A 13,539-nucleotide genomic window follows, 5' to 3' on the forward strand; every position below is an offset into this window, starting at 1 on the left:
GCACATCAGGGGAGCTCAGGGAGGCAGCCCCTTCCACCGGCTCCTACAGCTCCCTGCCCTCGGACCTAGGAAAGTGAGCTCCACCCTACAGCCAGGTGGACCCTCAAGACACCTGGCCACACTTCTGGAATAGTACCTGGGGCCAGGAAGTTCCCCTGCAGGGTGAAGCCGAGCCCAGGATGGCTGGATGGGGCCCTGGTGAAGTGTGGGAGGGGGGGATGTGGACAGCAGAGGCTGCCAGGACCCCAGTGGGCCAGGGTGCTTGGTACTCACGGGGGTGGATGGCACTGGGGCGCACTCGGTCATTTGGGGTCTGAGCCCGCGGAGGACATGGGATCTTCACAGCTAAGAGAAAAAGACCAACAGGTTGCAGGCTGGTTCTCCTGGAGCAAGGCACCCTGCAGCCTGAGCCCCACTTGACTTTTCCCTCTGGGGGGACCACAGCGTTTACCAGGCCCACCTTCCACACCCCTGACTCTGTCCATGCCCTATGGGTAGAGACCCCCTGTTCATCCCTGTTCCAGCCCAGAGCCTCTCACAGGTATGAAAGGATGCATCTCCAGGCCAGGGAGGAGAGGGACAATCAGCAGGTACCAGGCAGACAGGGCTTCAAGGTTGAAGCAACATCCAGTGGTTCTTTGCAGCTTCATTTGTTTGTTGTTTTTGTAACAGGATCTTATGTTTTCAGGCCGGCCTTGAACTCAAGCTATGGCCCTCACCTCAGCCTCATGAGTTGCTGGGAACTACAGGTGTGTACCACCATACTCAGCTATCTGGCAATTCTTTAGATACTTCTGCTGGGGTAGGCCCTATAACATCCCCCACTCCTACCTTTCAGTGCTTCACCTTTTGTTTTTTAGCTAAAAGTCACATAACAGCCTCTACAAGGGCACATCAGGCAGTCATTCCCCATCCCCCATGCCCAAATAGAGACCGTCCTGCTCAGGCTGACTTGGAACTACAATCCTCAGACTCATCATCCTAAGTAGCTAGGATTATAGGTGTGAGCCACCGGTGCCCTGTTTGTCTCTCTCTTCTGAGCTCAAAACCCCCCCCTGAAGCTGGTCAACAATCATCCTGACATTTACCTACTACCATCCCAATGCCAGGGCCAGCAAAGTGGGACCTTACAGGACAAAGGGGGCTGTACCGAGTTAAGGACCCTGAGATGGAGGGTTAGCCTGGAGGGGTGGGGGTGGGGTGGGGGCTTCATGTAATCACGTGTCCTCCTGAGGGTCAGAGTCACCTGTGACCATGGAAGCGCAAGCCACAGCAATGTGCTTTGAAGATGGAGAAGCTGAAAGGCAAAGGCTCTCCGCTCGAGCCTCTAGAAGGGACTTGGCCCACGTAGCTCAGTGATATTGGCTTTGGACTTCCAACCTCGGGAACTAAGATACTAAGCTTGGGTTGCTGTTGGTGACAGCAGGCAGAGGAAATTGATACAAGGCGGTTCTAGGCTGTGTGTGTGTGTGTGTGTGTGTGTGTGTGTGTGTGTCTGTGTGTGTCCCACCTGTTTTAGGCTTATTTTAGGCAGTTGCCTGCAGCTAGTAAGGAGGGATGAGCTGGCGGAGGTGTGTTTCTCCCTCCTGCCTCCCTCCCCACGTAGCCTGTAGCCGGTCTTCCTCTCGCACTGCCCTCCCAGGGAGCAGGCCAAGCAGCACCTGGAGGTCACAAGCTGGTCAAACAGGAGCCTTTGGTGGCCCTTGTGGGATAGGCAAAGGACTGGCACCGTGGACAGGGTGGGACCGATGACACCTGCACCGGAGGCGGGGCTGAGTGGGGGAGGGGCCCTGCCTGGCCGGTCTTAGGTAGATATACTGCTTGAGTCTGTCTTGGATGAAAATAAATGAGTGCAGGACAGCAGAAGCTCATCAGGAGCTCTGCCCGCAGACAGGTTTCTAACGGATACATTCCTTTCCTTCCCTCCCTGCCCTCCTCCCTCTCTGGGGTCACAGCCCCAGTGGGTCTCTAGTACTGGAGTTGTGTGGGCTGGGTGGGGTCTGGGAAAGCATGACCCACTGGAAGAGAAGCCCCTCTCTGGACGGGGGTGGGGGGTGGGGGGTGGGGAGTAAAGGCAGTTCTGGCCCCTCTGCTGAGGGCATCTCCTCCTCTCTCTGTGTGTCTGGGACCCTAGACCAGGCTGCTTGGGCAGGGAGCTGGGGAGGCCCTGGCACGGTCAGGGTCATTAACCATTAGCCCTGTTTTTGTGCTGCTCAGTGATCCCTAAACCCAGGTCTGCAGTGGGGTCCTGAGCAGCCACACGGTGCCTGGGCAGAGGGCAGGAGCAGCAGAGGGCAGGGGCATGGCGTCCTGCCCTCCTGGAAATAGGGTGGGGCCGTGGCTTATTTGGAGGCAGGCCTCTGTGGATATAATTAAGGATCCTGAAATGGTGCTACCCTGGTGATACTGAGCCTCAAGCCAATGACAAGTGTGCTTGTGGGCGTCAGAGGAGAAGACGAGGCAGAGCTGGGGTGGTGTGCCACTGCCAGGGGACAGGAGGAGGAGCACAGTGCTAACCACACCTTGATTTAGACTCCACTCCCCACACTGCTGTTGCTGCTGCTACTCGGCCGGAGGCCCTGCTGTGTGGCAGCTGGCTGTGGCAGCTGGCGTGCTCGTGTGTATCTAGTGTACCAGGAAGGCAGCTGTCAGTGGCCACAGTCAGACCCTTCTTCCTGAGGGAAAGCACCCACAGGGGAGCGGAGAGGCACCCCTTTTGGTAGGGCAGGACCAGTGATGGGTCCCAGGTAGAAGCCAGCTGGCGGTGAGCCTGGACAGCATAGCAAGCTGGTGACTGGTTCTGAATAAATGCACAGAGGTCAGGGGCTCCCGCTGGGCTGGCCCTTGTCCCCGGCACTAGGGCACGGGGTCGGGATCGCCTGTGTCTCCTCTTCATCAGCCCCACTCCACCTGTACCTGGTTTCCGCCTACCACAGGGTCTTTGAACTCACTGTTCTTCACTCACTCTTCAAAAGCACTGTGGCGGCTGTCCAATCCTCCCCACGGACTGATGCCCTGACACAACTCGCCTATTACTTGCCCACTGCCACTTCCTAGGCTAGCAACCGCGTCACAGGTCCTGTTCACTGGAGCCTCCCTTCAGGTCAGCTAGCAATCATTCATCGTGGATTCTTGCCTTTCAGGTATTTGCTTACAGGTCTCTTGCTCCCTGCTGGCCTCTGAGGGGACCACATTTTAGTGAGGAACTGTGGAGGGGCCCCCAGTCAGGGAAGGCACAGGCCGTGGGCCTCCCTCACGCTGCACAGACCCAGGCCCAGGGCAGCAAAGGTGCCTAGGGTGGTTCAGCGCCCCCTCCCCCACACCCGTACCTGTCGATTCCTTCTCCCCAGCAGGTGGCTGAGTCCCGGTCAGAGGGGTCATGCGGCCTCTATAAAGGATCCCATCCACGCCCAGGATGTCCACCTCCGCCTGTTGGACGGCCCAGGTGTCAGGTCAGGGCTTCCGCCCAGAAGCCCAAGCTTGGCACCCGCAGACACCTGTGCCCGGGCACAGGGTCCCGCAGATGTCAGACTCACAGAGTCATAGTCCAGCTCTTCTGGGTCCCCGTAAGGATAGAGTGTGGTCATGTTGTATGTCTTCTGCCTGGTGTTGGTGTTTCGGGGCCCATCACCCCAGTCCTGCTGGGTGCTCAGGGGGTCCATGCCTTGCAACTGCAACTTCTGTTCCCTGCATAGGGCAGAGGCTCATCTGGAGATGCCCCGGTCCCTCCACGGGACCATAGAACGGCAGGAGGTTAGTGTGGAGGCTGAGACCCAAGAAGCCAGCAGGAGGGGAAACCAGCAGGTTTGGTTGTCACCTCTCTCACGACCTGGGGCAGGGTCACAGAATCTCTCTGAGCTTAGTTTCTCCAACTGTGAAATGGGATGATAATGGAAAACACCTCAAAGGGAAGCCTTAAGGACTCCACAAGGCGGGATATGCCAAAGTGCCTAGCACAGAGACACAGCCAGGGCCTCACCCACGTTCATAGGGGCTGGCAGGGGCTGTGAGATTTAACGGGAGGCCTATTCTTTTGGGAAGCTTTGGGGCAGTTCTTGGTCTGCGGTAGATCTCCGATGAAGATGCTGGCCTCTCTGTCCGTGGTCCTCACCTTAGCATCTGCTGCTCCAGGTACTCATAACCATTGGCACTGGCCGGCCGCAGTCTGGAAGACAGGTTGCCTTTGCGGATGGTGATCAGCTGCCTGTGGAAAGCAGGGAGGCAGGGCTGCAGCTCCAGCAGGAGGAGGGAGGTGCAACAATGCCCCCCCCCGCCACCGAGATGCCACCTTCTCACTGCAACAGTCCCATGCTAAGACACAAGCAACTGTTCTTATAAAAGTAAAACCTAACTCAAGAGGCTGAGATCTGAGGATAGTGGTTTGAAGCCAGCTTGGGCAGAAAAAGTCCTGTGAGACACACAAAAAAAAAAACTGGAAGTGGAGCTGTGGCTCAAGTGGTAGAGCACTAGCCTTGAGCACAAAGAGGTTCATGGACAGCGCCCAGGCTCTGAGTTCAAGCCCCACAACTGTCAAAAAAAAAAAAAAAAGTAAAACCTAAGCAGGTGATGGTGGCTCATGCCTGTAATCCTAGTTTCACAGGAGGCTGAGATCTGAGGATCATGGTTTGAAGCCAGCCAGGGCAGAAAAGTCTGTGAGACTCTTTTCTGATTAACTACCAAAAAGCCAGAAGTAGAGCTATGGCTCAAGTGGCAGAGTGCCAGCCTTGAGCAAAAAAGCTGAAGGACAGCACCCAAGCCCTGAGTTCAAGCCCAAAAAAACAAAACCAGAGCAGCCTTGAAGAGGCCGGGGCTGCTCCACTCTTCCTGACACACAGACGCACACAGGCCAAAGTATACAGGACCAGGTGATGTCCTTCACTAGATCCAAGTTAAGCCACACTAGAACATACTGATCGCTAACATCTCATAAAGAACACAAAAGCACAAAGCAGCCAGGTCACTCCTCTAGTTTCTCAGGAGGCTGAGATCTGAGGATCACAGGTCAAAACCAGCCCAAGCTGGGAAGTCTGTGAGACTCTTATCTCCAGTCAACCACCAGAAAACCAGAAGTGGCGTTGTGGCTCAAAGAACACCACTAGACTTGAGCAGAAAAGCTCAGGAACAGCACCCAGGCCCAATTTCAAGCCTCAGGATCACCAACGCCAACACCATCGGAAAAAAAAGCACAGAGCAAGCTCAGCCACTGGTGGCTCTGCGGGCGCCCCCTGGCGGCGGAGGGCCTTGGGGCCGTACTCACGGGCTGGTCATCATGGTCACAGGCCGATCGCAGGAGATGCACTTCACCCGCTCAAACAGCTTCCTAGAGGACACGGTGGGTGGTCAGCTGTCCCCAGGGGCTAGGGTGGGCGCTGGGAGAGCTGCAGGTTCCCTCCCTGCTCTCCCCATCCTTGGCTTGGGGACAGAAGGGGGGGGTCAGCGCACCTGTGGCTCCCTCCCACCCCAGACATCAGACATGGTCCTCCATGCCAGGCTTTCCTGGGGCCCTGGGGCAGCTGTCTGGGCAGAGTTCCGGGGTCCTAGGCTCCAGAGCCACTCCCACTGTGTGGTCCCCCACATCCCTCTGTGAGCCTCAGTTTCTTCATTTGCAGCATTTAAGGCTGGAGACCACATGGCAGGGGAGCCCCCCCACCCCTACCCTCGCACCCCGGCCCCGCCCCGCTCTGCCCTGGCCCCAGGCAGCAGCCCTCACTTCCTAAAGCCTGCAGCGCGGTCGGGGTCGAACCGAAGGCTGTCCACCACCAGCTTGAGAACCACGTGCCACAACTCTTGTATTTCTTTCTTTATCCCCTCCAGGTCGTTGGGGACCAGCTGCCAACCAGAGCAAAGAGAAGACAAGCTCATCAACGAATGCTCGAATGCTCACCCAGCCACCTGCAGCTCCAGAGAGAATGTGGAGATGCCCTGTTGAGGGGAAGGCTCCAGCTCTGGTTAAGACTTTGCTCCCCATGCGTGTTCTTGGACCAGGGAAGCTGGAAGGTGAGCCTCCCAGCGGCCATGGGAAAAAATGCTATTAGCTGCTGCCTCCAAATCTACTGCTTAACTGCAGGGGTAGAGGCTCTCCGTGTTCCGGACATGGGTATCTTTGACACATGTTCATGTAGAGTCTGTATGCAAAGTTCATTTGCTTTTCGTATGCTCATGAACCTGTGCAACCACCTCAACTACAGGACATTTGCTTCCCTCTCAGAAGAAGGCCCGTACCCTTGACCAATCACCCCCATTTCCTCCTAGTCCCTAGCAGCCATAATCTACTCTGCCTGGATTTACTTGTTCCAGAAATTTCATATGAAGGATGTCACATACTATGTGGCTCAAGTGGTAGAATGCCAACCTTGAGTGAAAAAGCATGTGAGGCCTGAGGCCCTGAGTTCAAACCCCAGTAACACACACACACACACACACACACACACACACACACGTCTAATCCTAGAATTTAGAAGATTAAGGCAGGTGAATTGTGAGTTTGAGGCTTGCCTGGGATACACAACAACCTCCAGCCAGGGCTACATAGTGAGATTGTACCTCAAAAAAAAAAAATTGAGCTGGGCACACAGTGGCTCACGCCTGTAATCCTAGCTACTCAGGAGGCTGAGATCTGAGGATTGTGGTTCAAAGTCCAGGCAGGAAAATCAATCTCTCTCTCTCTCTCCCTCTCCCCCTCTTCCTCTCCCTCCCCACCCCACCCTCTTTCATTAGTGCCAGTTCTGAGGCTTGAACTCAGGGCCTGAGCACTATTCCTGAGCATTTTTGCTCAAGGTTAGTGCACTGCCAAGCCACAACTCTACTTCTTGATTCTGTTGGTAGTTTTAGATTTTCCTACCTAGGCTGGCTTTGAACTGAGATATTCAGATTTCATCCTCTTGAATAGCTAGGATTATAGGTGTGAGCCACCCACACCTAGCATGTAAGACACCAGCACTAGCCTTGAGCAAAAAGGTCAGAAACAGAGCCCAGGACCTGAGCTGAAGCATGAGGTCTGGTGCACGCACACACCACAACCATCTTAAATTATAAAGCAAATATGGCAACATATTAGTGGTTATTAGATCTGGGGGTGAATGTATGTGGATACATTATCTGAGTATTTCTATTTTTTTTAATTTCTGACATCTTTTCAAATAAAATGCCACTGTTCCCTTGGCTAAGTCACAGGAGACATGACAAGTTCTTCCTGCTGTGTTGGTCACTGGCTGCCATGTTGTGGGAGCACTCAGGCAGCCTTGAGGTGGCGGCAGTGGGATGAGGTCACGAAGCATCCTGCCTACAGACACGTTGGGCACCATCTTAGAAGACACTCCTGCACCCCCTCCCCCAGGCAAGCCTTCAGATATGACACCAGATGTTCACATTTGCTGAACCTCATGGGAAGACCCTGAGCTACCAAGCTAAATTGCTCTCAATTCTTTTTGTTTTTAGCTCTCAAATTATTACTATCTGTATTTTTTGGTTGGTCATTGGGCTTGAACTCGGGGCCTGGGTGCTATCCTTTAGCTCTTTTGCTCAAGGCTAGCGCTCTACCACTTTGAACCACAGTTCCACTTACGGTTTTTAAGTGGTTAATGGAAGTATGAGTCTCACCGGGGCTTTTTGTCTGGGCTGGCTTCAAAATGAGATCCTCAGCCTCCTGAGTAGCTAGGGTTATAGGTGTGAGCCACTGGCTCCCGGCTTTTGCTCTCAAATTCTTACTCCTTAAAACTGCACATCTAGCTACTCAAGAGGCTCAGATCTGAGGATCGCGATTCAAAGCGAGCCTGGGCAGGGAAGTCTGTGAGACTCCAATAAACCACCAGAAAAGCAGAAGTAGCACTGTGGCTTAAGTGATATAGCACTAGCCTTGAACTGAAGAGTTGAGGACAGCGCCCAGGCCCAGAGTTCAAGCCTGAGGCCCCCCCACCCCCCCAAAAAACAAAACAAAACAAAATTCTGAACATCTGCTGTTAAAGACTGCTAAGTTCTGGAGTCGTTTGTATTCAGCAGCAAGTGCTAACACAGAGGTGCTCACTTTGGTGGCCAGGTCCTTCTTGACTTGCTTCAGCGCCTTCTTCCAGTCCGCCTCATGAGTTGACACCTTGGAAAGCACGTTCTGAACCATCTCATTCATCTCCGTGGCTATTAGGTCCAGATCATTCCTGTTTGCCTTGCTTGCCAGAGCACTTTTTTCAGCTTTCTAGGGAGACAGGGAGCACAGGGGACAGTGCTGGGTGGGGGTAGAGGTGGGGCAGGAGATGCTGAACAATGTTCCATCCCTTTGGTTAGCATTTTTTTTTTTTAGTTGGTCATGGGGCTTGAACTCTGGGCCTGGGCGCTGTCCCTGAGCTCTTCAACTCAAGGCTAGTGCTCTACCACTTGAGCCACAGCACCATTTCCAGTTTTCTGAATGGTTTATTGCAGATAAGAGTGTCACAGCCTTTCCTGACTGGGCTGGGCTGGCTTTGAACTGCAATCCTCAGATCTCAGAGTAGCTAGTATTACAGGCGCCCAGCTTTTTTTTTCTTTTTCTTTTTTCTTGTCTTGTTTAGAACCCTTGGGGTCTACGTTGGCTTAAACTCAACTCTGGATCTAACCAAGGTTTTCCTGTGATGAAGAAGAGACGTCTGTCTTTTTAAGTATAGGTAACACTGTCACTAACCTGAGTTGCTGAAAAGAGGAACAAACAGGACAACTTTTAAGAAGCTTCTCTGGCCTTCCAGTCTGAGTAGAGGCTGAGAGCATTCTGGAAGGTTCTTTGGCTGACTCTGTCCAAGTAGAGAGCTGGAGCTGGGACCAGGGGGGAGCAGGAGGCCAAAGACCTCTGCTTACTCACTTCTTTCAGCTCCTGCTCCATTGTGATTTTATTCACCTTCTCTTGAGTCAGCCTGTCGATCTGAGTCTGAAAAGACTAAGCACAGAGCAAAGGCAGGTAAGACATTCTGCAACCCTGGAGGGGGCGTCTCCCGCCCTGATGTAATCACAGGGCCAGTTCAACTCCTATCTGCCCTGGGGTCCCAGTGAGAACTGCTGTCTGCTGACACGTGGTGGCCAAGTGTAGGGGAAACCCTTGCTTCCCCCTAGCACTGCTTCCTCTCCACTTTACCGGACTCTCCTAGAGCAGCAACAGCAGCTAGCCTGCTTAGTGGGGGGCCTCCCACGCCCCCCTTTTTCTTCCAAGTGGCTAGCTCCCTTCATATCCAGTCTCCAGTTGAGTGGATCCAGGGTCAGCACTCTATATCTACCTTCAGATTTATCATGCTAGTGAGCCTGCTGTTCTAGAAAGGCCCAGCAATACTGAGAACTCAAGGAAGGGTCTTGCTTCCCCAAAATGACTGAGTTTAGGCCAAATGTTAAGAAGGTAACTGCTGGTGCAGGAAATCCTCTTAATTATTTTTTGTTTTGTTTGTTTGTTTTTTGGGTGAGGTCATAGGGCCTGAACTCTGGGCCTGGGCACTGTCCCTCAGCTCTTCAGCTCAAGGCTAGCGCTCTACCACTTGAGCCACAGCGCCACTTCCGGCTTTTTTCTTTTTGCTTATGTGGTGGTGAGGAATTGAACCCAGGGCCTCATGCATGCAAGGTAAGCGCTCTACCATTGAGCCACCTTCCCAGCCCTAATTATTATTATTTTTTTTGTTCCAAGACTGGGACTCCTACCTGGTCCCTGACACTTTGCCCATGTCTCTAACCCCTAACCTCATTCAGTGATTCTGTTAGCAGGTGTAACTCAGCCCTTCTAGGAACGAGTGACATGGAGGCTGAGGACAGATACTGTTGAGACCCTGTCTTATGCATGTGTTGTTTGTTTTTAATTGAAGTGTAATTTATACACTATAAGATATCCTCTGAAGCCTGTAATCCTAGCTATTCAGGAGGCTGAGATCTGAGGATTGCGGTTCGAAGCCAGCTAGGGCAAGAAAGTCTGTGAGATTCTTGTGACAAATGAACCACCAGAAAACCAGGAGTGGTGCTGTGGCTCCAGGTAGCAGGATGCTGGCCTTGAGCAAAAAAGCCCAGGGACAGTGCCCAGGCCCCGAGTTCAAGCCCCACAACCAGCCAAAACAAACAAACAAACAAAAAATGTCCTTTGGCTCTGCAGCCTTCTGCGCATCCCTTCTATGCATTCCCAAGGAAGAACTCTCCCTTGCCCGTCCTTTCCCCAACCTTCCAACCTTGAAGTCTTCTAGGCGATTCTGGAGCCTTCCTATCGCCCGGTCCAACACCATGTATTGACTCTTCATTGTGTCTATTTGGGTACCCCAAATTCTCTCAAGTTCTTCTTCCTAGATGAGGGGAGACACAGGCATCTGAAGCCTCTGTTTCAGCCTCTGCCATGGCTAGAAGGGGCCCACACACTCCAATTTGCTACCAGACAAAGCACCTGAGGTGTTTGTTGGAAGAAATTGTGTTGCCTGCCACCCACCTACTCACTCACCCACACACTCCCAGCAGCAAGCAGATGGCTTCTGCCTGCTGTAGCTGCCCTCCTTCCACGTACTACCCCAGCCCTCCCTCCAGCTGCAAGGTGGATGAGGGCCGGGGACTGGGGAGCCAGCTCTCTGCCCCCCAGTTCACCTCATCATCTTCTCAAAAGTTCCTTTCTATCTGAGACACTCACCTGGAGCCTGGATTTCTGGAGGTTCTTAAACTTCTCCTCAAGTGATTCCAACATGGTCTCAAACCTGGAGGTGTCTTTCATTTTAACTAAAAGCAAAGCATGCAAAGGACAGCTTGGCTGTTGGGGGTGAGGAGGAAGATGACTGGCTAGAGCTCCCACTGCTGGTCATGAGGTCAGAGACAGTGGGAGCAGAGACAGAGGCAGCCCTGTCCCACAGACACACTCTCAGCTTTGGGCCAGGCAGCTAATGTTAGGTTCATAGAAGCTCTAACTAAAAATGAAAATCTAGTCCCGTGATCCTCAGATCTCAGCCTCCTGAATAGCTAGGATTACAGGTAGGAGCCACCAGTGTACAATCAATTGCCAGCTAGAGACCCAAAGAGCCCCTCTCCTCAAGAGACTGCACTGTTCCCAGAATAGACTAGTAAAAGGCTAGTGCTGAAACCCAAAGAACAAATCCCTAGTGACTGATTAGTGATTCTGCAAGGGAAGCCAACTAAAGAAAGCGATTGGCTGCTGCCCTTCTTAGGGCCAGGGTGGGCCTACCTAGATGAGTCAAGCGCTGTTTCAAGTTGGCTGAGAGCTTGGCGAACTCTGCTTTCAGGGAGTCCTGTGAGACAGGCATTTGGGCAATGTGGCCAAACGAGTACTGGACAGCCTTCTTCTTGTCTTCAGGGCTCACAGCTTGAATGCCAAGAATCATGGACTGGGAAAGGGTTGGCCTGGCTAGGCCGGGCGAAGTGTACAATGGGGAGGATTGGACGAAGTATGGGTGCGATTCTTCTTGCTCTTTCGCCTCATCTATGACCATGGAGAAAGTGGTCACAGGGGAAGGCCCTGTGGCCAGACTATCTGAAAAGCCTCCTGAGGGCTCAGATGGCTCTGTGGTAGTCACTTTAGTGGCAGAGGCATCCTTGAGGGCCTTGGCGGCAGCCTTCGCTTCCCTGGCTGCTGAAGTGGCTGCAGCTGCATAGGCTGCTGCCGTGGCGGCGGCCACGCTGACAGTGGTCTTGGCTCGTTTTAAGGTGGAGCCAAGATGCTTACCCCGTGTTTCAGAAAGCTCATCCACCTGGGTTCCACGTGTGGGGGTCTCCTCAGAGGTTCCCTGAGGTTGGGGGTAGGAATATTCACCCTCTATTTCTTCAACAGATGGGAGCTGGCGGGCCGCCACCCTGTGAGACTGGTGTGGCTTCAGTGGACTAGGCCACGAGTATCCTACCTCCCTGGATGGCAGTATGGCCGAGAATAACTGACTGGGAAGAGGCTGCCTGGAGACTGATGGACCTGGGGCAGGCAAGTCCAAAAAGGGCCAACTGTCTGGGGCAGGGCCAGGTGTAGGCACTAAACCTGGTGTTGTACCAGGCTCTGGTGCAAGCATGGCCTCAGCTTCCAGCCCTGGCTCAGTCCTAGGTGCAGGTACAGGCCCAGGCCCAAACCAAGACAGTGCAAGTTCAGGTGTAGGCCAAGACTCAGGTGGGGACACAGGCCCAGGCCCTGTCCCAGGTGCAGGCCAAGGTCCAGGCCCAACCCTAGGCAGTGCAAACCCAGTTGCAGGCCAAGACTCAGGTGGGGGCCCAGGCCCAGGCCCAGGCCCAGGCCCAGGCCCAGGCCCAGGCCCAGGTCCAAGTCCAAGTTCAGGTCCAGGCCCAACCCTAGGCAGTGTAAACCCAGTTGCAGGCCAAGACTCAGGTGGAAGCCCAGGCCTAGGTCCAGGTCCAGGTCCAGTCCCAGGTTCAGGTCCAAGTCCAGGTCCAGACCCAGGTCCAGGCCCAGGTTCAGTCCCAGGTCCAGGCTCAGGCTCAGGTCCAGGTCCAGGTCCAGTCCCAGGTTCAGGTCCAAGTCCAGGTCCAGGTCCAGGTCCAGGTCCAGGTCCAGGCCCAACCCTAGGCAGTGCAAACCCAGTTGCAGGCCAAGACTCAGGTGGGGGCCCAGGCCCAGGCCCATGTCCAGTTCCAAGTCCAGGTCCAGGTCCAGGCCCAACCCTAGGCAGTACAAACCCAGTTGCAGGCCAAGACTCAGGTGGGGGCGCAGGTCCAGCTCCAGGTTCAGGTCCAAGTCCAGGTCCAGTCCCAGGTCCAGGTCCAGGTCCAGGCCCAATCCTAGGCAGTGCAAACCCAGTTGCAGGCCAAGACTCAGGTAGGGGCCCAGGCCTAGGCCCAGGTCCAGGTCCAAGTCCAGGTCCATGTCTAGGCCCAACCCTAGGCAGTACAAACCCAGTTGCAGGCCAAGACTCAGGTGGGGGCCCAGGTCCAGGTCCAGGTCTAGGTCCAGTCCCAGGTCCAGGTCCAGGTTCAGGTCCAGGTCCAGGCCCAACCCTAGGCAGTGCAAACCCAGTTGCAGGCCAAGACTCAGGCGGGGGCACAGGTCGAGGCCCAAGCCCAGACCCAAGCCCAGGTCCAGGTCCAGGTCGAGGTTCAGGTCCAGGTCCAGGTCCAGGCCCAACCCTAGGCAATGCAAACCCAGTTGCAGGCCAAGACTCAGGCGGGGGCCCAGGCTGAGGCCCAGGCCCAGGCCCAAGATCAGGTCCAGGTCCAGGTCCAGTCCCAGGCCCAACCCTAGACAGTGCAAACCCAGTTGCAGGCCAAAACTCAGGCAGGGGCACAGGCCCAGTCCCAGGTCCAGTCCCAGGCCCAAGCCAAGACAGTGCAAGCCCAGGTGTAGGCCAAGTCTCAGGTGGGGTCACAGGCGCAGGCGCAGGCCCAGTCCCAGGCTCAATCCTAGACAGTGCAAGCCCAGGTGCAGGCCAAAACTCAGGTAGGGGCGCAGGCCCAGGGCCATGCCAAGACAGTGCAAGCCCAGGTACAGGCCAAGACTCAGGCGAGGGCCCAGACCCAGACCCAGGCCCAAGCCCAGGTGCAAATCCAGGCCCAAGCCCAGTTGCAAGTCCAGGCCCAAGCCCAGGTGCAAGTCCAGGCCCAAGCCCAGGTGCAAGT

The 13,539-nt window shown here is 54.7% G+C and overlaps 1 protein-coding gene across 1 annotated transcript in view; it reads right to left on the reverse strand.

The window, feature by feature from the left end:
- Positions 1-13,539, reverse strand: part of LOC105981872 (chromosome unknown open reading frame, human C16orf96) — a 31,557-nt gene that overhangs the window by 2,153 nt on the left and 15,865 nt on the right. Inside the window, exons 3-14 of the mRNA XM_013011219.1 lie at positions 12,258-13,161; positions 11,153-11,829; positions 10,607-10,692; positions 10,161-10,271; positions 8,825-8,899; positions 8,024-8,188; positions 5,711-5,829; positions 5,258-5,320; positions 4,112-4,204; positions 3,537-3,687; positions 3,330-3,429; positions 274-345 (exon numbers count right to left, since the gene is read on the reverse strand). Coding sequence (XP_012866673.1) covers positions 274-345; positions 3,330-3,429; positions 3,537-3,687; positions 4,112-4,204; positions 5,258-5,320; positions 5,711-5,829; positions 8,024-8,188; positions 8,825-8,899; positions 10,161-10,271; positions 10,607-10,692; positions 11,153-11,829; positions 12,258-13,161 — 2,616 coding nt within the window. The remainder of the gene's footprint in view (positions 1-273; positions 346-3,329; positions 3,430-3,536; positions 3,688-4,111; positions 4,205-5,257; positions 5,321-5,710; positions 5,830-8,023; positions 8,189-8,824; positions 8,900-10,160; positions 10,272-10,606; positions 10,693-11,152; positions 11,830-12,257; positions 13,162-13,539) is intronic.

This window comes from Dipodomys ordii, unplaced genomic scaffold (assembly GCF_000151885.1).
Source record: "Dipodomys ordii isolate 6190 unplaced genomic scaffold, Dord_2.0 Scaffold14, whole genome shotgun sequence".
Lineage (NCBI taxonomy): Eukaryota > Metazoa > Chordata > Mammalia > Rodentia > Heteromyidae > Dipodomys > Dipodomys ordii.